The sequence below is a fragment of the Equus asinus genome, chromosome 3 (assembly GCF_041296235.1).
Source record: "Equus asinus isolate D_3611 breed Donkey chromosome 3, EquAss-T2T_v2, whole genome shotgun sequence".
NCBI classification, from domain to species: Eukaryota; Metazoa; Chordata; class Mammalia; order Perissodactyla; family Equidae; genus Equus; species Equus asinus.
In genome coordinates this window covers 11,940,732-11,967,994 of record NC_091792.1, presented here as the reverse complement: position 1 = coordinate 11,967,994, position 27,263 = coordinate 11,940,732, and the positions used below count along the sequence as shown (strand labels likewise).

The window sequence follows — 27,263 nt, the reverse complement described above, 5'->3', positions numbered from 1 at the left end:
CCAACTCATCTAAAATGGGGATGGGAAAGAGTTCCTGGGCAATGTAGATTTGATTGCCAGGGAAGTGATATTAGAAGCAATTGAAGTTCTTGTGAATTCTGAAGCAGATTCAGCTCTTGATGACTTAGTAAGCACCGTCCTCAGAAGAAAACTAAAGAAACACTCAATCTTTATTCAACCCCTGGCCTTCAAATCCATGCTGTCCATTTACTGAAGTTTTCACAGTAATTTAGTAATAAAAATTCATGTAACTCAGTCTGGTTTCATTCATGTTAACAAACAGGTTACGTGACTGAGAAATAAAGATGTTAGGTTCAGGTATTTAACTAACCAGTATTTCTAAGTGTGAAGGATCCTGTCATGGTCACTGATGGCTAGGTATAATTGTGAATGGATGTACTCATGGAAAAATTAAAAGTTTATATTTTTCACTTTAGTTTATACAAATTAGCACGATTCCATGCTAAGCATTATTTTTCCTGCTTTCTCTCGAATGATTAGTCAGCTTTAAAACACTATATAACACATAACATAAAAGCTAAAATAATGTCAGTATATCAATCCTATTTATAATTTAGTGATTAAGGTTATGTTGAACAAGAACTGTAAAATGCTAATTTACTCAATTGGGAAATTTCCCATTTATATTGTTTAAAGTTTATACTGGCTTATTTCAAATCACACCCACACTCACTAAGAAAATCAGATTTTTTTTACATATTCAGTATGTCACTTAAAATCCATGATGACAATACTAAGTCATTTTAAGACTATATAGACTATCCAATGACTGTATGAAATTTGGAAGTCTTGAATACTTTCTTTAGCGATTGTAAAAAGGAATACATAACACTCATCAATGGAAACTTATTGCCATTTTTCTTGAAAATAGTTTGAAATTAGAATTTTTTTTTTAATATTGAAGGTAATCAGTCTATAGATCTCTTAAATTGGAGTACTATTTCATGCCAAGATTGGATGGTAAAACCTTTGTATAGACCTAGTTTTATTCATTTATTCTACTGTGTGCAAAGCACTGGATTTATGTGGTTAGTTGAGAATTCATATCTGTTTGCAGTTCAGTACATTCTTAGAGGAGTTGAAGTGAATTTTTTTAAGTTCCAAAGAGATACTTCACTATCACTAGCAGGAAAAATATGAAGCAATAAAGGACATTCCAGAGAACATACATTTTGTACCCCCAGTCATCCCCAACATGTCCAGAGCACCATAGAAGCAACTTATAAGTATAGTTACTTTAACAAGAGTAACTAAATTATGATTCAGAACATCTGCACAGGGCATGGGTGAAGGGGGGTTTAGACCAATTTAGACCTAAGACAAGGACATGAAATTCCAAATATTCTACAACAGGTACACTGCTGGTTTTTACAAGGTGTGTCAGGCCAACTGATGATTGACAAGAAAATATAAAAAGAAACTGAATGGCAGTACATTATCTGTAGCAGCAGGATGAGAGCTTGGGCAGCCCTGCTGGACCAGAAGCTGTGGTTTCAGAGACTACACATATCTTATCTTGCTACTTCACCCACTGAGCCCCCACGCAGGCTAGAGAATCATATAACAGGTAATTGTAGCCAGATCCATCCCACGTGCAAAGTGCCCCACAGTTCTTTGTAAACAGTGCGCTCCTTCAATGTTACTTCTCTTACGTTTACACTCCCTTTTCTCGACAGTGGAGGTGAATAAAAAGCTTGCTGCTGAGCTGGATGCACAGAGGACAAATACACAGCATGCAGGTCAAGGATCATTCCGTAAGAAAAAGAGATTATGTCTTTATGGAACACTCCACTTCCCTTTTCTAAAATACAATGCTGTGCTATATACCGTATAAAAAAAGACCCACAGATAAGCCAACTTGAAATAGAAAACTGTTTAGAAAATAAAAGCTTTCTTTTCTAAGAGATACTTAAAAAGATATAAAGTAGAGAGTGGACCTGAATTTCTAACTGCAAACTAAAATCGCCCAGCTTTCTCTGAGGTCAAGCTGAAAGTTAAATACCTGAGGCTAGTGTCGGTGTTAGGACTAGAACTAAGCTCTCTGAAGCTCCCATAGCATTCGTAGTATAGAAAACAGAGGTCAGAAGTTTAGTAGGAACAACCAAGGAAATGACTCTTAGGAAGGAAGCTCAAAACTCCAGTTCCACCTACTCCTTCGTCCTCCAAACCAAAATGTCTCTCTTATCTGTATCTCTACATATGATTTGTGCAAGATGTAAGCAGTGGTGTTTTTCTGCCAATCTTTTACTGTAAGGGATGCCGAAAGGTAAATGAATCCTGCCTCTCACTCTCTAAATTGCTACAGAATACAGAATACAATGAAAAGAGAAAATCAGTTGATCTACAGAACTGAGCTTCATATTGACAAACACAATGGAAGAATTCCATAATACAGTCTTTATCAGTTTCTTTAAGGCTCAGCCTATGAACTCTAAAATTAAAAAATATAAATATTATAGTGAGAGTCAGGTCCAGGGCTCATCCAACTCAGCATCTTGCAGTTGCTCTTGGCATGTGAAATAGGAACAAACACAACCCTCATAAATCTGATTGCCAACCGTCATGAGTGTAGTGCTGAGTGAAGTCCAGAGTCAGGATTAAGGTGAGGTGAGAGGTACCTGGGGAGCGAGATTTAAGGAGGCACTCACTGTCAGGGCTGTGCAAATGCCTGAACGTGAGTCCTCCTTAAATCCTAGTGCCTCTCTTGCCTCACCCTAGTCGCAGCCCAGATGGAGTCAACTACCTAAGAAAATCAGAAGGAACCAACAAAAGAAAACCAAACCAGAGCTGTAAGCCCTGAGGCCTCTGAAGGTTAGGTGACAAGGTCAGCATGCAGTGGGGAAAGACAAAGAAGCAAAAAATGGAAGTATGTGTAAGAGTTTCAGTCACCTATTGGGCTATTTCTTGCTGTATGACATTGTTTTTGGACACTGCACAAAAGAGAGAGGTGTGAATTCAGAAACCACCTAGTTAATCACCTCTTTAGATTTCTAAGAGGTCCCGATATTGTCTGTTAAATAGGCTTAGCACTTACCAACTTATTTTAAGTAGCCTCTTTTAAGGTTAGTCATTGGTTTTGAGATTTATAGCTGTTTCTCTACTTTCCTTCCAGGGGAAATCTCTCATACTTAGAAATCAACAGAAGGCTTAGGACATTTCTTTGCCACACTGTTGAAATGTTCTTTTCCAAGTAGTTAACGTCAAACTGGAAAATAACTAGTCTATAAGGAATGGCTAACTCAAGAGTTGCATCACCAAACTACAATTTCTTTAAAACTAGCTGTCTGCTGAAACTTCAATAAATTAATTAGAATATAAACTTACGTTAAAGCTTCTGAATAATTATAATGAGGAGAGACTCCTAGAAACTTCTGTACTTCATCCATCACTGTAGCAGGATCAGTTCTTAGCTGTTGCCCGTCGATAATTAGCAACTAAATTACCAAAGAAATTAAAAAAAGACAATGCACATTGAAAAAAGTCATGTAACTGTACAATAAAAAATTTATGCACTCTGAATTTATTCAGGGAGAGACACTGTGCTGAAGGGATTTGCATGCATTGTTGTTAGACTTAACCAGGCCATCCTCCTAAATGACCTAGAACAAGAAATAAGTCACACTAATTTAATGCACTCATGCTTTGTAATCTGAGAAGTCCTGCAAACACTATGAAAACAAAAAAGTCATTTGCAGGGACCAAGACAGTTTAAGAAATGTGACTAGAAAATTACAAATGGAAACCAAGTTTAAAAACAGACAAAAGAATGATTCCATCATTCAAGCTGGGAGGGAGCACTGTAGAAAAGAAAAATGGTTATAATAAGACCAGCTGTAATGAGACAGAGGACGCGTCATTCTCCACAGTTCCATTTAAAGGGGTAGCGCCGTAAAGTTTTAAGAAATACTTTGATAATCTATTTGGAGAAAAAGATAAGTCTCCTAGAGAACATGATTGTGGACAGAAGTTCCTCCAAAGACTAAGGGAAAGAATTTGCTTGTTACTCTGGTGAGCGAGTAGGGTGGACCCAGGAAGACAAAACGACAAGAGACAATGATGGAGGGCCACGAAGTGCAGGGTAACTCTTGCTCACACCTCTTCTCCAATGTTTCTAGTTAATCCAGACCAGCATCGTTCAACGGGACTTTCTCTGACAATGACCATGTTCCACAGCTCTGGTGTCTAACAAACAGGTGGACACTGAGCATTTGAAATGTGGCTAATGTGACTGAGGAACTGAATTTTTAATTTTATATAATTTTAATATAAATTTAAATAGCCACATGTCATAAGAGCTATCATATTGGAAGGCACAGTTCTAGACACACATGATATACCCTGTCTGAGGTGACTGCACAACTGTATGCAATTCGATGTAGGGGCTGATTTCGTAAACGAGGTTGACGCCAGACAAAAAAGAGAAGCAAGGAAGCCAAGAAAAACCTAGGACTTATGAAAAATTCAGCAAGGTGGTTCAAAGGGAAATAATGGCACTTAAGCAAAACAATATTTGCCTTGTTTGGCTAAGAGGTTCTGAAGCTCTATTCTCAGAACAAGAATCAGGATATGAAGCTGCTGAAGCTCTTTACAATCAGGACACGTGCACACTAGAAACTAGAGCAGGGAGAATTATCCTGAAAGACTTTTAGAAAGAAAATTAAACAGTTTTTCTACCTCTGCCTATCTATTATTCTTTGCCACAGTCTCAGTATTTACAACTAAAGAGTACAAGCTAGTAATGTTTTAATGAGTAAAAATCTCCTCTATCCTAGAGGCAAAGTCATCAACTTAATGGGATTGTAACATGATGTAAATTCTTATTGCCCAATACCTGAAATGGGGGGAAATACACAAGCCATCTCTCGATGTGGCTGGCATACCACCCTGGGACCAAACATCTCTTCTGCAAGGCTCTGAGCTCGGAGGGTGCACGGGGCCCGGCTGAGATGACATCGTAGAAGCTAAACTTCAGAGCTGCGGGGTCTTCATGTGATCGCTGATGCTGTGATGAAAAGGTGGATAATTAAACCAACGTGAACCATAGGCATCAATAATTAAAAACCAATCTCTGTGACAAGTCTCAAAGCTAAAGGAGGAGTGCCTTGCTGCTGGAGAGTTATTTGTTTTGCAGTTAATAAAGGATGAAAATGTTTGCTTGAAGCAAGGGATATAAAGTTATGATGCTGATGAGAGTATATTTTCGAGAACTTATTTGGTAGAGGCTGAATTCCTATTGATAGGATTCCTTAACCCACTTTACTGAGTTGTTTCCTTTGTGTATATATTTTATGCTGAAAGTAAACTTTTGAAAGTTGCATTAATGCCCCCTTTTCAGCCCATAAGCAAACCATTTATCATGTCCAGTGAGTATCCATAATCCACAAGCACTCTACTAGTTCTGCCACATGGTTTTGCTCCATCTAGTAATGCAGTTTTAGATAGAAAAGCCCTGTTGGCTATTTAAATGGCAAAACTACTGAAAACTTGGACATGTACATTATCCGAAATTCACAGCTTTTCTCATACACTACCTAGCATCTAAAAGCCAAGATTATTTTACCTAATGGTAACCTTTGTGATGAATCAGAATCATTTATTGTACAGAAAATGCAGAAAGCAGCAATCCAAACAGGAAAGTGCTTCCTAATGGCTCCGGCTCAGGCCCCTGAGTTTGAGGAAATCACCTTTTCCCTAAATTGTCCAATAAATATTCAGGCTTAGCGGTGGATTTGTGGCTGTTTACCATGTCTAGTTGAATAGCAAATTTGCTGCAATTGAGATTCAAATTACTGTACTAACAATTCTGCTAGGCTTTGTTAAGGCCTGCATTTGACCACTGCGGGGTGATTTATTTGTAATATTTAGGACATTTTGTTAGCTTGGAGCCTTGAAACCTCATTTTTCAGGAAATTCTCAATTTTTCAGGGGCTAAGTGGTTGCCAAGCTCCAATTTTCTTCTTTCTCTTTGAGTCAATTAAGGCTTATTTCTCTTTTCTGCAGATACCCAGTGGAAAAGGTAAAAGGCGCAAAATCAAATCAGTCAATTTGCAATTGGCTGTATATTTTGATTTAAAAGATGGCTCTAGGAGTCTGGCATGAATGATTAGTGTGGAATTGTGGACCTCAGCTTTCCAGGATGTCTCACTCCCTATAATGCAGACAATTCTCAACGTGCCCTTCCAAGACTCATCCGCTTTATATGACCTTTCTCTAGTCTGTCCTGGCCACAAAACCTTTCCTGACAATCTGCTCTTCCTCTTGTAAACCTGGAAAAGCTGCTTTTGTTAAATAACAAAAGGACCCAGTGCTGAGAAACTTTGTTCTCAATATCATAGATTGTCAAGAATTTAGCTGTTTGAAATCCTGTCATTGAGAACAGAACCTCCCACTCTTACCTGGAGGATCCGAGCTATGCGAGTAACTTTAATACAGAGAAGGAGCCCTATTGCCAACCCGGGTGCGGAGTCTCAGATAAGGGGTTTTTGGATGCAACATTCCACATTCATCTTAACTTTATAGTTTCCAAGGAAATAAGACCCTCAATCTGCTTTTCAGCCCTGACCTGCTGATAACCCCCTTACACATAGCCCTGCTTATCAAAACACTCCATTTTAATTTTACCTAAATTTCTCTCCTTACAAATCCTCCCTTCTTTAGGGAAATGCCCAATAGTCCCTCTGGTGTTTGGGCTCCTCTAAGGCAGCCAGTTAATATACTTAACTTGTCCCTGCTGGTCTTTACTGGATGGGTTTTATCACTCTGTAGGAGTCCATCTGTCACTTAATACTTTCTGATTTACACACTGATTATTTATACATATTTCTCCAATTAGACTGAAAGCAGTCTTGAGTGTGGCATCCACATTTATGAATTTATCTTCAAATCATACTTAGAAGAATACTTTCCACATGGTAGTCATTAAAATTGTTTAATGAATGGATAAACATATGAACATTAGGAAAGTGTTTTTTAAATCACAAAACTGAGGAATGATAACCAAGGATCCTAAAGACTAAAGACACTATTAATTTTGTTATGTTCTTATATTTAATTTTGACTGCTTTATATTGAACTTTTTTCACTTGGTGATTAAAATATCACTGGGACAGGTTTTTTTTCCTATTATTTGTAACGATTTATGAGAGTAAAAATGTATTTGATATATAAGTATTATTATTAGAGTTTGTTAAATTATTTCAAAGTGGTCGTTTCTGTGCTCTGCGTTAAGCAACATCAGAAACATAATGGCAGTGAGTGTATGAGAAAGACTCTTAGAACAGGGTTGAGACTGGCTGGGCTTGCTCCTAAGTTATTTCTTCAGTATTTAAGATCTTTTAGAGTCAAGGTCATCGATCTGTGGCCCACGGGCTAAAATTGGCCTGATGCTTCTTTTTGTAAATAAAGTTTTATTGGAACATGGCTAAGCTCATTAATTTACATATTGTTTATGGCTGCTTTTGCAACATAATGGCAAAGTTGTGACAGAGACCAACCACGTGGCCTGCAAAGGCCGAAATATTTACTGTCTGGCCCTTGATGGAAAAAACAGGCGACTTCTGCTTTGGGGAATCAATTATATTCCTAATCTGTAAAACTGAGATAATAATAGTAGCATTATATATGTATGAGATGAAAAATAATGATTTAAAATTATAACATTTTACTTTTAAAATGCAGATGTATACAAGCACAGCCATACATACAAGTACATAGTATTGTTTGTTATAGTTTAATTTAGTTTCTTCATTGCAATAATACATTTTGTTAAATTAATTAAATGAATACAAAATTAATAAAAACTTAAGGAGAAAGTTAGTTTCTCCATGGAAACAAAGAAAAATTTATCCACTTTTCTGCAGATAGAGAACAAGCATATCTTCACTTTTGTTAAAACCTGAGGTCGTGGCTATTGCTGAAAACCGTCCTTCTCCATACTCCCCTCTACCTGCTGGATTCTGTCTGTGTTTTCCTTACCTGGTACCAGGAATACGCTCGGTCCGATGGGTCAATGAGAATGGTGATGATCTTGGCTTTGGGGACCAGAGAAGCTGCTCTTTTAGGAGCTTCCTCTGAGTGGAAGTAATTGGCACTCTTCTCAAACAGAAAGTCAGTGGTGACATTAGATGGGACTGGGAAGAAATCCATATACCTAGAAAAGGAATATTTCTCAAAATGAGACTCTGGTATACTCATACCCTGGTGAGTGAAGATGTTAAAGGTGTCCCACAAATTCTCCTTCTTTAAGGCATTGGTCATCCCACATAGTTAGCAAGGGAAAAATATACAGGCCACTAATAATGAATTTTGAAAGTGCTTTTCTAAATACATTATTTATTTGTTTTGCTTAGTATCAGGAAAAAAAGGTATGGGAGATAACGAAAACATAGACACAGAGTGATCAAACCATGACAATAACAATCTAACTGTATAAAATATGTTGAAACGCAGAAAGAGTTTACAGAGAAAAATGTGAGTGCTCGACCAAAAAGAAAATTTGATCAAAACAGATGATATGTTCAGTTGAAGGCATTTTAAAAGGACTCAGACAAAACATGTTTTACTTCATCACACGTAAAACAATTTCACTCCCGCTAATGTGTTGTGCTGCTGTCACATTCAAAGTGTCAAAGTGCAGAGCAGATCTGGTGTAAACATTGCTTATTTGCTTATTTTTTCCCATATTTAGGCATTTATATTCTTTAAAGGAACTATAAAAGTTTAAAAAGTATGTACATATTTCCAAATATAAAATCCTAGCAAATTTCCCAGACAGATCTTGTATCCTTAAGTGAGGTGAGAATTTAAACCACCAGCAGAGGGAACACAGGGATACTGGTGCCTCAGGCACAGAAATGGCAGGGCTTAATGCATTTCGTAAAGTGATCCATCTGTACCAAGGTGTCAAATATAAACTAATTCGGCAAATGATAATAGATATTTCTGAAGCACTAAGGGCCACCTTTCAGAGGAAAAAGGGCCTTTTGAGAGAGAACATGCAAATTTAACTTCTAGAGTTTCTTATATTTTTTAATAATGGCCTCACCCTCCACCCTGCCCCGCCCTCACTTCAGTTCATAAGCTGACACGACTCTGGCTACCAAGATAAGGCGGTTCAGTAAGTACGGAACCAGACAGTCATCAACTTTTATGTGAGGACTTCTTTTTGCAGCTTGCTGTTTTCTTTTAGTTGTCTCACACGGTAAAGCTGCTAGGATTGCAGTTGTTAACATACTGCAAAGTTTGGCTGGTACCACAAAGTGATGTCTTAAAACTCAGGGCAGTAAAGAAATCCTTTTATGTTTTTGGGAAATTGCCTTATTGGTGACAGGTCATTCTGCCATCCTTTTAGGGAGAAAGAGGTATACAAAAATTTCTGGAAAGTTTGATCTGCTGTCTGGTGTATATTCTAGCAACAGTAAGTGCCAAATTTCAGGGTGCTTCTTAATTTAGATGTTCACACTGGTTCCAGGGGTCTAAGGTTATCCCAAGTGTCTATTGGTATCTTAATTTGGTCCAAGCTTGTCTCGAGTTTGCTTATTCTGAGAAAGCCTCCAAAAATCACCAAAAAGGGGCAGAAGGTACTGAATTCAGATAACTTTTAATTTCTAAAAACTGTCCCACCCTCTGAGCTGTCCTCTACCTGGAACAGTTTAGGCCTTGGGAACCTCAGGCAGCTCTGGGTCTTGGACTGTAATGTGTTGATTTTGCCTGGCCCCGAGGCTCACGGAGAAAGCAGAGTCCAGTTCTTGTCTGCTTATATGCCCACATTTTTGTAGTATAGCAGCTGGCACTTATATGCAGTTGAAAAATGCTTGATGAATAAACAAGTAAATAAAAAGAGTTCACCTTCATATTTCCAGGGTGGAAATAGGTCCACATTTGGAGAATATGAACTTGGGTTATCTAAGAATTGGTGAGCAAACTCAAGCGGTTTAAGAATTTGGGGGTTAAAAGTGAATGCCTGTCTCATTTAAAGCTTTGCTACTTCCATAAAACCTCAGCAATTTTTTTAACTGGAAGGTGTGACTTTTGCAATGTTACTTGGGTTGACCCTGAGTATTTCTTGGTGATTTCACTCAAAGCCAGATTAAGACGTTTAGAGGTTCTAAACACTAACAGGATTTCATGGCTCTCCACACTCCAATCCTCCATTGCAGCCCAACGTAATTATAAAAAATACTACCAAACCAGAAAATATAAAACTTTACTGTATGCATAAATCAAACACTTTCCTTAGATCTTTTGATTGCAAATCTTGGCCATTTTATCAAAGGTAGAGTTTTCTCATTTTCATTTTCTCTATGTTGCTTGTTCCCTAAGCCTGTGTTTAGGGTGCCTGTCAGTTAAGACAGCCCCAGTTTTACCCAGTTCTCCAGGAAAAGCAGATCCATGTATCCAGATTAACTAGCTGTGCCTGGGTCACTTCTCTAAGTGACTTGGCACACTGAGGCATATAATCTTCAACCCTGTGGCTCTGTGGTCCCAAAGGGGCTGCTGAGGTGCTGACACTTGCTAGAGAGGCAAGGCCAGTCCAAGGACTGTGAATACATTTGATGTCGTTGACAGCAAAGCTACAGTTATTGCTAATAGATTTACATTTGCAGTTACTACTATTCATTCTTGTGTTAATTGCCTTTTATAAACATATAATTTGTCAATCAAAAGTGTTCGCAATTAGGGTGTTTTTAGTGAGTTATAATTAAAATCTTTAATTGCTCATTAGCTTTCTACTTATTTATGTCCTCTCTTTGTAAACTGCTTAAGGGACATTTTGTTCCTGTCATAGAGCCTATAGACATTACTGGCTTAGGAACAGCTTTTTTTTTTTTTTAATTGGTTATTCTCACAGATATTCTTAAGTCTCAGGGAATCCAAGTATTGCATTCCTCCCCACATCTAAAGCAGTTTTTAATCCCTCCCTTTAGTTAGTATCATTTTATTCCACTGTATATGCGCATATATATTTGAGTCAGTGGTCAAATAGCAGCTAAAGGAGTTGATAGCTTTTTGATTCTCACAGCTGTTACTTAACACTACGCAATTAACATCAAGCACTGTACTGAAGAATTGGCAGTGAAATATATAACGATCAGAATATATGTAAATCCTAGTAGGTGCTCAAATGACACTCCACCTATTTCTTTATCCTTCCATTCGGACTATCCGCGAGTGACTCTTGAGGGGGCTGACACTTATAAAATTGAGATCGTGAAATGTGACAACAGAGGTTAATGTGTAACAACACTTTATACGAAAATACATACAAAATGTTTATGTTCACGATCTAGAATTATTACAAGAATTCAACTCTTTTATACTACATTTCCCCCCAGAATTTATACCTTAACAGCAAGACTTCTGGATAGATTTTATGATTAACATGTTCATTTGCAACAGCAATTCCTACTACATTACTATATTTTGGGTATATTTGACATTTTAATTTTTAATTTTAATATAACTATTTTCCTCAGATAGTTGATATAGTTCTAATTTCAATTCAAATGCCAAAAATCAAATTTGGGGGGCAGGCCTGGTGGCACAGTGGTTAAGTTTGCGCACTCCGCTTCAGCGGCCCAGGATTTACAGGTTCAGATCCTGGGTGTGGACCTGGCACGGTTCGTCAAGCCATGCTGTGGCAGTATCCCACATAAAATAAAGGAAGACTGTCAAAAATAGCTCAGTGACAATCGTCCTCAAGCCAAAAAAAAAAAAGATTGGCAACAGATGTTAGCTCAGGGCCAATCTTCCTCACAAAAACAAAAAACAATTAAATTTTGTATATTGTTGATAGCTTTTTTATAGCTTTCATTACTCATGAAATATACACATTTCTAGTTCTATTTATTTACCTTTTATGCCAAAGCAAAATAGAAAATTATATATGTGGACTATAGCATCACTGTAATGCAAAGTGCACAGGAAGAGAAAGCTACGAAAGCATTTTCTTAAGAGTAGAGAGAAATTAAATTCCTGGGGATTATGGTATTTCTCTGACTTCATATCTGCAACTACTATCAAAGATAATTAATGCAAATTGAAATTACATGTGGGCTTCTTGAGGTGACAAGTCTATTCATAAACTGAGAAAAGTTTGTTATGAATAATTTCTGTTCTCCTTCATGTTATTCAATTTCCAAGGCACAGAAGATAACTTTTATTTGTGGCTACAAACTTATATGTGTATGAATATGAGCGCTAATTTTATACTGTGCACAGTACATATGCTTTTAGATTGATACTAATAACCCATCTTACCAATCAATCCCCCTGTGGTAGTTATTTCTATTAAAGAACTGTACCTCCTCAAAGGTTTTGGGGCTGGGGGAGTTACTAAGGATGGAGGGATGCATGACCAGGAACAAATACAGAGCTGTGGTTCCTGAAAAGACAACAGAGGTGGAGAGATTAATTAAATGAAAACAAATTCCTACTATTAGCATTTCAAAGTCATTAATAAACCAAGTATTACAATGATCCAAACAGACGCATTTGAGTACTCCTGGAATTAAATTGAATAGATAACCAGCATTTTAAAAGAAGCAAATTCTAAAAGATGAAGAGAATGAGATGTGAGGAGAGGTTGGGAGAGACTGGGAGAGCTGGCTTGTGACGTCAGCTCAGTCACTGACGGGGCCTGTGCCTTTGGCTTTTAGCTTCTCTTTGTCTTGGTGTCTTTGTCACCTGCCTTGCTGACTTCCTCGGCTGTCTCTGAGGATGAGATATTGTACCTGAAAACATTTTGATGTTAATAAAGCACTATACAAATTAAAGACATCATTCTTTAATATATTACATTAGTAAAATCAATACTCGGGTTCACCTATAAAGTTCTTCCTGAGGCCTATAAAAACATTAAATTTGAGATAGAATTTAAACTTCAACAGGTTTAAGTTTGAATGTTGAATGTTCTTACATACTTATAAAAAGTAGTGTCAAAAATTGTTTAAACTGCTAAATTTGAAAAAAAAATAGTGCCCTTTCTTAGTGGTATAACTTAGAAAATTTACTTCTTTTGGAAAGAGAATGGTATATCACAGGTACCCATATAGATTTGTGACTACTGGGGATCAAGGCTGTGATTTTTTTATTTGACTAGCCTTTTTTTTTTCATTGAGGTAAAATTGATATATAACATTATATACATTTCAGGTATACAACATTATAATTTGATATTTGTATATACCACAAAGTGATCACCACCATAATTCTAGTTACAATTTGTCACCATACAATTGACCCCCTTCACCCTTTTTGCTCCCCCCGCCCAAAACCCACTTCCCCTCTGGTGACCACCTATGTGTTTTCTGTATCTATGAGTTTGTTTTTCTTTTGTTTTGTTTGTTCCTTTGTTTTGTTCTTAGCTTGCACATGTAAGTGAAATCATACAGTGTTTGTGCTTCTCCATCTGACTTATTTCACTTGGTGTAATACTCTCAAGGTCTGTTCATGTTGTCACAAGTGGCAAGATTTCCCCCTTTTTTATGGCTAACATTTTTTTGTTGAGGTAAAATTGATATATAACATTATATACGCTTCAGGTATAGACCATTATCAGATATATGATTTGCAAATATTTTCTCCCATTTAGTAGGTTGCCTTTTCATTGTGTTGCCGGTTTCCTTTGTTGTGCAGAAGCTTTTTAGTTTGATGTAGTCCCATTTGTTTATATTTGCTTTTGTTTTCCTTGCCTTTGGAGTCAGCTCCCAAAAATGATTGCTAAGACCGATGTCAAGGAGCCTACAGCCTATGTATTCTTCTAGAAATTTTATGGTTTCAGGTCTTAGATTTAAGTCTTTAATCTATTTTGAGTTGATTTTTGTGTACGGTGTAAGACAGAGGTCTAGTTTCATTCTTTGGCATGTGGCTGTCCAGTTTTCCCAACACCATTTATTGAAGAGACTATCTTTTTCCCATTGTATATTCTTGGCTCCTCTGTTGTAAATTAATTGTCCATGTATATAGGTATATATGGGTTTATTTCTGGACTCTCTATTCTGTTCTATTGATCTTTGTGTGTGTTTTTATGCTAATACCATACTGTTTTGGTTACTACAGCTTTGTAGTATAGTTTGAAATCAAGTAACATGATGCCTCCTGCTGTGTTCTTCTTTCTCAAGATTGCTTTGATAATTTGGGGTTTTTTGTGGTTCCACATAAATTTTAGAATTATTTGTTCTAGTTCTGTGAAAAACGCCATTGGAATTTTGATAGGGAGTGCACTGAATCTGTAGATTGCTTTGGGTACTACGGACATTTTAACAATACTAATTCTTCTAATCCACGAGGCTGGAATATCTTTCCATTTATTTGTGTATTCAGCTTCTCTTATCACTGTCTTATAGTTTTCAGTGTACAGGTCTTTCACCTCCTTGGTTAAATTTATTCCTAGATAATTTATTCTTTTGGATGCAATTGTATATGGGATTGTTTTCTTAATTTCTCTTTCTGATAGTTTGTTATTAATGTATAGAAATGTCACAAATTTCTGTATATAGATTTTGTATCCTGCAACTTTACTGAATTCATTTATTAATTCCAACAGTTTTTTGGTGAAGTCTTCAGGATTTTCTATATATAAAATCATGTCATCTTCAAATAGTGACAGTTTTATTTCTTCCCGTCCAATCTAAATGCCTTTTATTTCTTTTTCCTACCTAACTGCTGTGGCTAGGACTTCCAACACTATGTTGAATAAAAGTAGTGAGAGTGGGCATTCTTGTCATGTTCCTGATCTTAGAGGAAAAGCTTTCAGGTTTTCACCATTAAGTATATTAGCTGTGGGTTTGTTATACATGGTCTTTATTATGTTGAGATATGTCCCCTCCATACCCACTTGAGGGTTTTTATCATAAATGGATATTGAATTTTGTCAAATGTTTTTTCTGCATCTTTTGAGATGATCATATGATATTAGCTTTTTATTTTGTTAATGTGGTGTATCACGTTGATTGATTTTTAGATTTTGAACCATCCTTGTATCCCTGGGATAAATCTCACTTGATCATGGTGTATGATCTTTTTAATGTACTGTTGCATTTGAGTTGCTAACATTTTGTGGAGGATTTTTGCATCTTTGTTTATCAGGGATATTGGTCTGTAATTTTCTTTTTTTGTGGCACCCTTGCCTGGTTTTGGTATCAGGGTAACGCTGGCCTTGCACGATGAGTTTGGAAGCTCTCCCTCCTCTTCAATGTTTTGGAAGAGTTTGAGAAGGATTGTTATTAAATCTTTGAATGTTCGGAGAATTCACCAGTGAAGCAGTCTGGTCCTAGAATTTGTTTGTTGGGAAGTTTTTTTTTTTTAATTACTGATTCAATCTACTTACTAGTTAGCCTATTCAGGTTTTCTATTTCTTCATGATTCAGTCTTGGAAGATTTGCTTTTAGGAACTTATCCATTTCTTCCAGGTTGTTCATCTTATTGACATATAGTTGTTCATAGCAGTGTCGTATGATCTTTGGTATTTTTGTGGTATGAGTTGTAACTTCTCTTTCATTTCTGACTGTTTATTTGAGCCCTCTCTTTTATTCTTGGTGAGTCGAGCTAAAGGTTTGTCAATTTGTTTATCTTTTCAAAGAACCAGTTGTTAGTTTCACTAATCTTTTCTATTGTTCGTTTAGTCTCTATTTCATTTATTTCCACTCTGATCTTTATTATTTCCTTCCTTCTACTAACTTTGGGCTTTGTTGGTGTGATTTGTTTTTTATTAAAGTGAGCAATGTCATAAACTGTAAAGTTTGTGTTTTAGAGCCTAAGTTATGAGCTAAAGGGTATAGCTTAGTAGACTGCTATAAGAGAAAGTAAGGTAATCTGAGTTCAGCTTGCCTAAGATTTAACCAGGTGCTTGCAAGTGTAACTGTATTTATAAGATCATAATATAAAAATATTTCTGGTCTATGTATTCAGTACATCTTAGATAGCAATATACCCTTGAGTTTCCACTTCTCTACCCTAATGTGATTTACATTAGTATAGAATCTACTGGAGCAGGACCTGTTCACTGTATTCCAGGTCAATAGACAGCAATGGTAATCAGACATGGCCTTATAATATTTCTCTCACTTGGAGAAATTACTGTTCTAATTTTGCTTAGTAAAAATGTTGCCACCTATAGCAAATTTTGAATTTTCTTATCTCTCTGATAAGCTTTATTTAGTATTGTACTCAAATCTACCATATCAATACAACAGAAAAATTGTTAAAATAACTCTGCCAACAGCAATACTGTCTAAAACAATGAATTGAAAGAGGCGGTATTCCGAGATTACATCTTAGCTAAAGCAATGAACATTTTATCTACAGTCGTAGATAATTATAGGGAATGAAACAGTAATCTACAATATACAAAGTAAAAATGTTCTTTGCAAGTTTGACTTAAAAACAGTTGTTCTCAAACTTTAGCATGAGGCAGATTCACCTGGAGGGCATGGTAAAACAGAGAGCTGGGCCCTATCCCAGAGTTTCTGATTCAGCACATTCTGAGAACCACTGACTGAAAAGAAATGTGGGAGGAAATCTAAAACTTATTGGGGACAAAAAGTTCTATTGCTTGAAATCCCTAGTAGAGTAAAGCTTTCTAGAACATAGTCTTTAGAGTCTGGTAAATTCTAGGATCAGGAGTTTTACTTTTTCACTTACTAGCTGTGTGAACTTGAACGAAACATATCTAACCTGAGTCTTAATTTTCTTCTCAGTATAGTGGGAAAGAAAATACTTAGCTATCAGGGTTTTATGAGGGTAAAGTGAGATAACCTATGTGAAAGTACTTAAATAGTTCCATTTCTGAATATTCGTAAGATATTTTTTAAAATAACAACTTTATTGAGATAAAATTCAGTAATGCATTTTTTAAAAAATGAAAAGAATAAACTTTTTGTGAGGATTATAAGTATGGCAATTATAATGTGAAAGAAGAAAACATTAATTCCTTTCTTAGATCAACTTAAAACATTCTTTTCTGAACATTATTTTTAAGAATTGTATTAAATCATGTTTAATAGCATGACCAGCATTAATAATACAAACAGGAAAAACAGATATGATCCGATTGTTTGCATTGTCAGTAAAAGACATAATGTAATCTATCAGCATCAAAAAAATCACTAATTTGTAGTTTCTGAATTCTATTTTTACCTACACATGTTCTTGGATCTGAATAAACTGTCCTGTGTGTGTGTGTGTGTTTGAATATGTATAATGTGTGTGTGTGTGTATCAACTACATAATCCTACACACACATTCAAATAATCATCCACAAAACTTCAGTTTTTATATTTTTGTCAGTTACAATGGTAAAAACATTTGAATATCTAGATGGCTATATATCTATGCAAGATTATTCAGGAAAAGACTTTTGACAAAACTGAAGTTAAAAATGAAGATTTAATTTTTATGGAACTGATATGTCCATTTAAAAAATCAATTTCACAAAACATCGATATTCACAACAACATGGAAGAATCTCAAAAGCATTATGCTTAGTGAAAAGAAGTCAAACACAAAAGATTACACAATTTATGCTTCCATTTATGTGAAATTCTAAAAAAGGCAAAACTATAGGCAGAAAGTGGTTGCCTGTGGCTCAGGATGGGGGCGGGGGAACTGACTGCAAAGGGACATGGAGAAGCTTTTTAGGGACACAGAAGTGTTCTGTATCTTGAATATCGTGGTGGCTTCACAACTGTGTACAATTTCCCCAAGTCATCAAACCGTGTATTTAAAATGGGAGAATTTTACCGCATGTAAATTACACCTTTGTAAAACTGGGAAAAAATTCAATTTCTCTAAAAAGGAGATAAAAAAATTCCCTTCCAAAGGTAAATATCATATATGAATTGAACATAAACATTTTAAACCCAGCTGAGTCTGAGATGACAAGTAATTATTCTGCCGTCTAAGTATGATTTTAAAATGTGTGCATATCTAGCACAACAGCAGAGGAAGCATACCCTGCAGGGCTTTCTGAAGCAAACTGGATCCGCCAGGCTTCCCAGAGAAGATGTGATCAGTAACGACACAGCTGTGTGACGGCAGTGGGAGTTTGCTGAAGAGGCTTCAGGTTATATGTTTTTCTAGTTGCCTCTTCACTTTAAATAGATAAGGACCAGTGAAATAAATAAGGACAAGAGAAGTATTTGTCACATTTATTACTGTTTTCAGATTGATATTTGCAAAATGGGACTAAGAGAAAATGAATAAGCTAAACTTTCTGTGTACATTACATAGGTTCTCCCCAGTTATTTCCAAAGAATGGAGGAGAGGGCATGTCCACCCATAGGAAGGGGTATGGTGGAAATGGCGGTTTTCTGTGAAGCCAGAATCCAAGGGCCCCAAATAATTTATCATGCAGGATACAGCATGAATGTCTAGCCTTTTAAAGCTTCATTTTAAAGATTTTATTTTTTTTATTTATTTTTTTCCTTTTTCTCCCCAAAGCCCCCCCCCCCCCCCGGTACATAGTTGCGTATTCTTCGTTGTGGGTTCTTCTAGTTGTGGCATGTGGGACGCCGCCTCAGCGTGGTCTGATGAGCAGCGCCATGTCCGCGCCCAGGATTCTAACTAACGAAACACTGGGCCGCCTGCAGCGGAGCGCGCGAACTTAACCACTCGGCCACGGGGCCAGCCCCCTAAAGCTTCATTTTAATACTAATTCTTACAGAAACAAGAAGTTTGTGGGAAAATTACACACTGATTTAAGAAAAGATGCAAAAGATTTCTCGTGGGTATAAATAAATACCTTCCTTAGCCCAGTTTTGTTTATGTCTAGGAATTCTGCTTTTAAACATCCTTTAGACTTTTAGAAAACAGACATCTCTGCAAGAAATAGTTTAGAAATAAACCATATCAGGAAGACGGCAGGAAAAGGCTATTTTTCTGAAAGGGATTTATTATAAAGAGTTATAGGAACTTACATGTGTCCATTGTGACATTTAATGAAAGCCTGTCAGTTACTCACTAAACACACGATTAGTTTCAATTTTAGAAATGTTAATAATAACAATCCTTCAATTAAGATCTTTAGAAAAAACTAACATCTGCAACCAAATTGACTGCTGGATATTCAAAACGTGTGACATCTATTTTCATCCTTTTCACTTTAAAAAACTCACTGACAAGCGTTTCAGTACATTATCAAGCTAAACAAAGATTATGTCAGAGAACAAAATGTGTTATTTATTCATCAGTATGTATAGGAAGTTTGAGAACTCATTGTGACAAGAACTCATTGTCTAACCATCAATATTTTTACACTGTTTGGTTAACCATAACATAAAACGTTCTCACCTGTTTTCTGGGGTCCTATTACCAAGAATTTTGGTAAGCGATCACAGGTTTTTTCTTTAGACCAAATGTCTCTGTGGCGTTTGTCATCACAAGGATTCTAAACGGGAGAAGAATATACAGATGTATTTTTTTCAGTGTCCATCGTGTGCAAGAGTTTTCAACTTCTGCCCTTAAAAAGACATCCCAGGAAACAAGGCTATGTGGCTCCTTCTTTTAAATGAGAGCCTGAAAGTGGCATCCTGGAAGCTTTCAAATAACTCCTTTCCATTCTGCAGCTGAGTGTCTGCTGAGGAGGTTGGGGGAGGAGAGTTTCTACGACTGGTAAATGGCTTCAGGTAAACTGAAGGTTTAATATTTTTTCTGTTATTGGCGGTTGTATGTCTTAATTGTGTGTGTGTGTTTTAAAATAGTGAGCTTTTCGGGCAGAGACCATGCTTCCTGGAACCTGAAAGAAGATACACTCTCAGTATCTAATAACTGAAATATAAGGTGTCAAATTTTTATTCTAAGTAACTTTGAGCTTCCTGCTGTCTTCAAAGGGATGTGGATTTGGCCAGAATACTGCTGTTTAAAGAGACTGCAGATTCCTTTCAGCTGCCTTCGAAGGTCGGTAAATGCATATCTGAAACTATAACTTTACAGATTATGATGCTAAAAAGCACTAAATTTTAGCAAAAGGGAAAATGAGGGTGAATTACTACCTTAGGGATCTGCCTCTGTCTATAGCACTTAAAGCAAACCCACTGTGCAAGATTATCTAGAACATCCTTGAGTTTACCTGCTAAGCACACCTGAAGTGAAGAATTAACAGTACTGTTAATAATACTATTCCAGGAACAAGCAAACAGGACAGTAATCTCTTTCTACTCAATTAATAATGTAGAAATATATAGCTAAATAAACCTTCTGGTTATTTACAATAAGCAACAGATGTTACGACTAAAGTGAGAGTATTTTTGGTTGATGTTCTGGGAAAAAAGTGGTTTCAAATCTGTCACCTGAAATAATAATGATTTCAGTTTAAAAATAAGGTGTTAAATTAGCAGGAAAATTACATGTCTTTCCAGTGGCTAACATTTTGGTGATATTTTATGGTGGTGAAGATAAAAAAGACGTGTGTTATAGTGACTGCAAAAATAATATGCAGTGATGATTCCACAACCGCCAACGTTAACCTACTGAAAGGTGCAGTTGTGTCTCTTCTTGGGGTTATCTGTTTGTGCTCAGGAGGTAATTCGCTCAAGTTCAAAGCTGAATGAATTGAATATAGAGTTCAGAGCTTACTGCAACTTCAATCTGTGAAATTTACGCGGTTTCACTTCTGAAGATTGTCATTATTGTACCATCAGCTCTGTCGGTAACTCTCCAGTAGCATTTAGAACAGTGATTAAGAGGACAGCCTGTGGAGCCACATGGCCTGGAACTGATTCCCACTCTGCCACACTAGCTGTGTGACACTTGCTTAAGTGTCTCAGCCTTTCTGTGCCTCAGTTCCTTCATCTGTAAAATGCAGATAACTGTACCTACCACATAGGGTAGTTGTGAGGATTAAATGAGTTAACATATGTAAAGAACCCAGTCTGACACATAATAAGCACTATGTAGTTATTTGCTAAGAGTATTGCTTTCCCTAGATCATGGAGTGGGCAATTTAAATTCAAAGTATGTTTCTACAATTCTAGAACACATGAGAGTTTATGCTCTGAAATCTGGGTTACGCCTAGAACAGTTTGAATATGCCACTAAACACTTCCCCCATGTTCAAAGTAATTCCTAACTAATCCTTTGAAAGCCACCCATACTCTGCAGCTGCAGGGGCACCCTGTGGTTCAGAGGGCAGGTGTCAGTGCTGAACTCTGCTCACTCATCCCTCTAACGTCATTTAGTCGTTAGAGATTTAAGGATGTGCTCAAAGCTGACCGGCACTGCCTGCCTACCACACACCCTCTCACCCTCCTTCCACTCTTTCAGCAGACTGCAATCTGCAGATCGATCCCCCACTCTCGACTGAAAACATTACATCGACTGAACGCCTCATTGAGCTTTCAGAATCCCGTAATTTCCAGTGGGCACAAAAACTGAGAATTTGGCCCACTATGGAGCAATAATATATGACTACAATTGAGGAAGAAGTATTTTCTCGAATCTACTAACATTTCTAAAATGTATTTTTTTTCCCCAGATGCCTTCACTTATCAGATTTGGATTCTCTCTAAGGACTCCAAGATATGTTTGTGGAATTAATTATACCAATTGAACTAATCTTACCTGCCAGAGAGGGTCTTTTTGATCAGGAAAGAGCTCAAAATACTTGTGAGCCAGCTGCACAGGAGGCAGAGTCTGAAGTCGCAAGTTGGTCCAGCTCTGCACGAAGTTGGCCAGATTAACAAACGTATATAATCCCAATCGGTCATTCCCATAGTTGGACAAATGGGTCATGAAAATGCTGATCTGAAAGAGGCAAATGCACTTCAGTGTAAATGCAAGGTATTTTAACCCTAGGGGGCAGTGTAATCATGGCAATGTTATTTTTCCTTTCTTTTCTTTATTTTTTGAGGAAGATTAGCCCTGAGCTAACATCTGCTACCAATCCTCCTCTTTTTGCTGAGGAAGACTGGCCCTGGGCTAACATCTGTGCCCATTTTCCTCCACTTTATATGTGGGACTCCTGCCACAGCATGGCTTGATAAGTGGTGTGTAGGTCCACACCTGGGATCCAAACCGGTGAACCCTGGGTCACCAAAGCGGAACGTGCAAACTGAACCACTGTGCCACCAGGCCAGCCCCCAGTGCTAGGTTTTTCTTAAGCATAGTGTTTCAATTCATGATGTGGTTTTGAATTTTGGACATATCCCAAATACTTTCATTATATTAATGCGTACTGGAGGATGTGTTATTAGCAAGACCTGATGAGCACTTTTTTCTTATCTTTGAATCTATTTCATAACAACAAATGAGTCCAACTGCCATATAGTCATATTGGTGCAATTAGATTGATATCCTAGAAGTTAAGGGGTATAAATAATCAGTGAACTGTCATTATTAGCATTAACTGAATAGCCTATGATATGTCTTTATTAGCGGCTATAATGACAAAAGGCTAGTGACTGAATTTTTACTAAAATAACTATTAACTATTTTCCATCAATAACACTCTGAAACCCTTTCCCATATTCATTGGGTCTATTATTCCCAATATCAGATACCTCCTTTACGAAAAGTTTTCAATGCGTGGCTAGAAAAAATGGACTCTTCCTATGGAAGGAGCTGACCTAGATTAATCCATATATTGAAAAAGAAAATCATAGCAAACAGGGGGAACATTTTGTAATAAAATAAATTTGAATTCTGTAGATTTGATTAAATTGGTCTGGAATGTAGAATGGGCATTTTCAAAGCCACTGCGTTAAGTGAATGCAAATAGTTTTTCTTGGTTAGTGTTGACAAATGGAAATAATTCTGGATGAGATTTTCAATGGCAAAAAAAACCATTGTGGCATTTATGCTTCTGTAAAAAAGATCATAAAAATAATTCATGTGATAATAGTACTTTCCTAAAATATATAATGTCATGTGAACGAGTAGTAATAATGGTTATTATAATCATCATAATAATGAATATAATAGGTTAATTCATTAAGAGACTGAAAGAAATAGTCAAGAAAATTTACTGAGGTAAAGTGGCTGAGATGAGAGAAAGCTTATATTAAGTTTTGATATAATGAATCAGAAAACAATGTAATTACTTACAACTATGAATAAGAGGAAACAGTGTTATCCTATAGTCTACAGAACAAATTCTGCAGCTTTTACATGAAAAGCTTCGACTATGATCAAGAATATTTAACTGTGTTTCTATTCGCTCTGCCTGAACATATATTAAATCTTAGAACTTTCACAAACAGAAGAATACTTGGGTGAATTTACATAGCTACCAGCAGACTGATGTAGTCATGGAATTGATAAGTAAGACTTTTACTATTTTGGGAATTTCTGAAAAATGAGACTTTTATAATTTAACCTTCTGGTTATTTTTTATAGTAGCTTCAATTATGTGACTCCCCACCCACCCTGCCTTTTTCTTCTCTAAAATTTATCAAAACAGAATGCAATTAAGAGACTTAGGAAAATCATGCTTAAATTTGGAAGTTCTTTTCTAATGCCTGTTAGAGGCAGGCTTTCGTCATTTTTGATGCCACATTTTTCAATGTTGTCCAATAGCAAGAGCAAAATGACACTTCAAGTTGCCTTGCTATTAAAAGAATAGGAAAAATTTTAATACAATATAAAAAATACATGTATTAACCTAGTTCACCACTGGTTCAAATTTCTTGCTTTGCTTTTATGAAAGATTTATCAAAAAATCTAGATGTCTATATTTCACTTGAATAATATCTGCATTGGACAGAAAATGGAAAACTTAGAGCTACTATGTGACTTTGTGATACTAATACATTTGACCTCCCCTTGAATTTACTTTTCAGCCTCTGAAAACATTTTATGCTGTGACATTCAAAGCAGAGTGCCACTTTTTTACTTGTATGAGTACAGAAAGTAAAAAATGTTACTCTCTCTGGTAAAGATAGAGGCAACCCAAAGTGAGTTATGAGTCAATGACATTGCTTTTGCTGAAACCGAAACTGATTGGCAAGAATTAAGGTAACACTCATAAGATGTGGAAATTAATCCTGTAAAAGAAAAACTATTTAGCCTCCAACCGTGCAATCTTTTTCAGATTTTCAATTCTGTTTTTGTATATCAACATTAACATAATGTGAAGTGCACCATAACCAAACAGCTGTTTCAAAGTGATGCTTTTGTAATGCATGTCACCTCATGACACTTTTAGACTTTGGACTCAAGCCTGGGATTGGTTTTGTGCTCCTAAAGAAATACAAAGCCATGAAAGGAGTATAATTGGTCAGGACATAAAACACTTCAATTTCTTTTTAAACACTTTTTTTTTGTGTGTGTGTCACAATATTCTGTCTACACATGGAATATTGTATATCTTTTGCTGAACATGAACATCTCCAAGTTTTCTTTGTTAGTTTTTTTAGCTAGGAAAGTATGCACAACAAGCAACAGGACTGGTGAGAACAGATCTACGATGACAATGTTTTGGTCAAAAAGTAGCTTGCTTTCCAGGTAGTATTTCTTCCTTACTCCTGTTCTGACCTATGACAACTATAGCATGACTTTACTTCTTGGCAATTCCCCACCTGATGACAATTTCTGCATGGAATAGAAAGAAATTCTTCTAATCCATGAGCACAGAATAGCTTTCCATTTATTTGCGTCTTCTTCAGTTTCTTTCATTAATGTCTTGCAGTTTTCAATATACACGTCTTTCACCTCCTTGGTTAAATTTATTCCTAAGTATTTTATTCTAATCGATGCAATTGTAATGGGATTGTTTTCCTAATTTCTCTTTCCGGTAGTTCATTATTAGTGTGCAGAAAGGCAACAGATTTTTGTGTATTGATTTTGTATCCTGCAACTTGACTGAATTCATTTATTAGTCCTAACAGTTTTTTTATTTTTTTATTTTATTTATTTATTTTTTTTTAAAGATTTTACTTTTTTCCTTTTTCTCCCCAAAGCCCCCCGGTACATAGTTGTGTATTCTTCGTTGTGGGTTCTTCTAGTTGTGGCATGTGGGACGCTGCCTCAGCGTGGTCTGATGAGCAGTGCCATGTCCGCGCCCAGGATTCGAACTAACGAAACACTGGGCCGCCTACAGCGGAGCGCGCGAACTTAACCACTCGGCCACGGGGCCAGCCCCTAGTCCTAACAGTTTTTTGATGGAGTCTTTAGGGTTTGCTATGTATAATATCATGTCATCTGCAAATAGTGACAGTTTTACTTCTTCCTTTCCAATTTGAATGCCTTCTATTTCTTTTTCTTGCCTATTTGCTGTGGCTAGGACTTCCAATACTATATTGAATAAAAGTGGTGAGAGTGGGCATCCTTATCTTGTTCTTGATCTTAGAGGAAAAGCGTTCAGCTTTTCACCATTGAGTATGATGTTAGCTGAGGGCTTGTCATATATGGCCTTGATTATGTTGAGGTACATTCCCCCTATACCTGCTTTGTTAAGAGCTTTTATCATAAATAGATATTGAATTTTGTCAGCTGCTTTTTCTGCATCTACTGAGATGATATCATTTTTATCCTTCATTTTGTTAATGTGGTGTATCATATTGACTGATGTGTGGATGTCGAACCATCCTTGTATCCCTAGAATAAATCCCACTTGATCATGGTGTGTGATCTTTTTAACGTATTGTTCAATTCAGTTTGCTGATGTTTTGTTGAGGATTTTTGCATCTACATTCATCAGAGATATTGGCTTGTCACCTTCTTTTTCTGTGGTATCCTTGTCTGGTTTTGGTATCAGAGTAATGCTGGCCTTGTAAAATGAGTTTGGAAGGTTCCCTCCTCTTCTATTTTTTGGAAGAGTTTGAGAAGGATTGGTATTAATGCTTCTTTGAATGTTTGGTAGAATTTAACAGGGAAGCCATCTGGTCCTGGACTTTTGTTTTACTTGTTTGATTTGATCTCTTTTCATTTTGCATGATTCTCAGTACTTGGGAAACATTATTTGAACATTGGATCAGCTCTATTTAACTTTAAAACGATCGTGAGTTACAGGTGAAAGAGAAACAAACGCGAATGAGGAGTAATAAGGGAAGTAGAAAATGGTCTGTTTTTCGTCAGACTGTGGAAAGGGGAAATATTAGTTTTAATAGCTTCAGATGACTTACTTGTGAGGATTCAATGAGATTATACATGTGAAGAGCTCAATATAGTGTCTAACAACATGGTAAGCATCCAAGAAATGCGTGTTACCTGAAAAAGATGCAAGGGTAATTTCACTGGGTAAAATATGATATTTAGACATGTCTTTAAATTTTTGTCACCTAGGTTAAACTGTTATAATTATTAGGTCTGTTCTGAAGAAGGCATGTCAATATACTTTGGAATTCATTTTGGTTCCTGTCTCATGTGTAGAAAAGTAAGTCAGTGATTCAGAGAACACTTCATTTTTTTAAAAAATCTGGGTGGACTTTGATTTTTCTGCTGTAGCTGGTTATTGCATACTCTCCATGCTATGTTGTATGACATCAATATTACATTGGATATAATAATTTATTTTCTCTACTTTTAATCTCAGAGTCTAGTTGCCTCTATCTGCTCTTTATGTAAAGGTAATAAATATAATTCACTTTATGGCATGTTTCTTCAACAAGTCATCACACAAACTCTAAAAATAATATTTGCATTCTTAGAAATCATTGTGTAACTCATACGTTAAACATTTCAGATTCATGGGATATAATTGCTAAAGTAACCTTATTTTTTTTCTGCACTGTCCTTTTAAAATTTATTCAGTGTGGGTGGTTTTCCTCTTATCCCTGGAATGGTGGCCAGGGCAGGCAGTGTGGCTCCCTAGGTCTTTAGATGACAGAAAGCTTTCATGTAGCTTTAAGTTGCTAACACAGTTTTGATTTAGTAGTTTAAATCTCCTGGTTCAGAAAATAATCAAAATTCCGAACTCGTTGCAATATTAAATCTCCTCTCTCCTAGCTGCAACCGGGTGTGGGAGAGAATCTGTAAGAGGGGCTGGGAAGAGAGGCTCATCGGTCCTTCTCCAGTGGGTGATTTTATTCTTTGTCTCACTCGCTGAGGTTTCTGATCCCTTAGTATTTGGGACATGGAGATGAAGGGGGAAACGGATGCAGGGCATTATTACTTGACTGATATTGTCCTAAGATGGCATATGTTTAAAGCCATCTGAGATCTTTGGAGGCACTCCTTCTGGGCCCCATCAATGCAGTTTCCTTTACGAGGAGAGCGCATCTGCCAGTCCTGTGTCAGGAGCCCTTTCGAGCAGGGTCTCTTTTAAAAGGATTCCAGGATCACATTCCTACTAAGAATCCCACATCTGGGAC

The 27,263-nt window shown here is 36.6% G+C and overlaps 1 protein-coding gene across 2 annotated transcripts in view; it reads right to left on the bottom strand.

Annotated features, from left to right (window-relative positions):
• LOC106842421 (N-deacetylase and N-sulfotransferase 3) overlaps positions 1–27,263 on the bottom strand; it is a 160,831-nt gene that overhangs the window by 11,308 nt on the left and 122,260 nt on the right. For both annotated transcript variants that reach the window (XM_014858963.3, XM_070504683.1), the window contains exons 7-12: positions 21,577–21,759; positions 19,309–19,405; positions 12,280–12,403; positions 7,996–8,170; positions 4,853–5,023; positions 3,346–3,455 (exon numbers count right to left, since the gene is read on the bottom strand). In XM_014858963.3, coding sequence (XP_014714449.3) covers positions 3,346–3,455; positions 4,853–5,023; positions 7,996–8,170; positions 12,280–12,403; positions 19,309–19,405; positions 21,577–21,759 — 860 coding nt within the window. The remainder of the gene's footprint in view (positions 1–3,345; positions 3,456–4,852; positions 5,024–7,995; positions 8,171–12,279; positions 12,404–19,308; positions 19,406–21,576; positions 21,760–27,263) is intronic.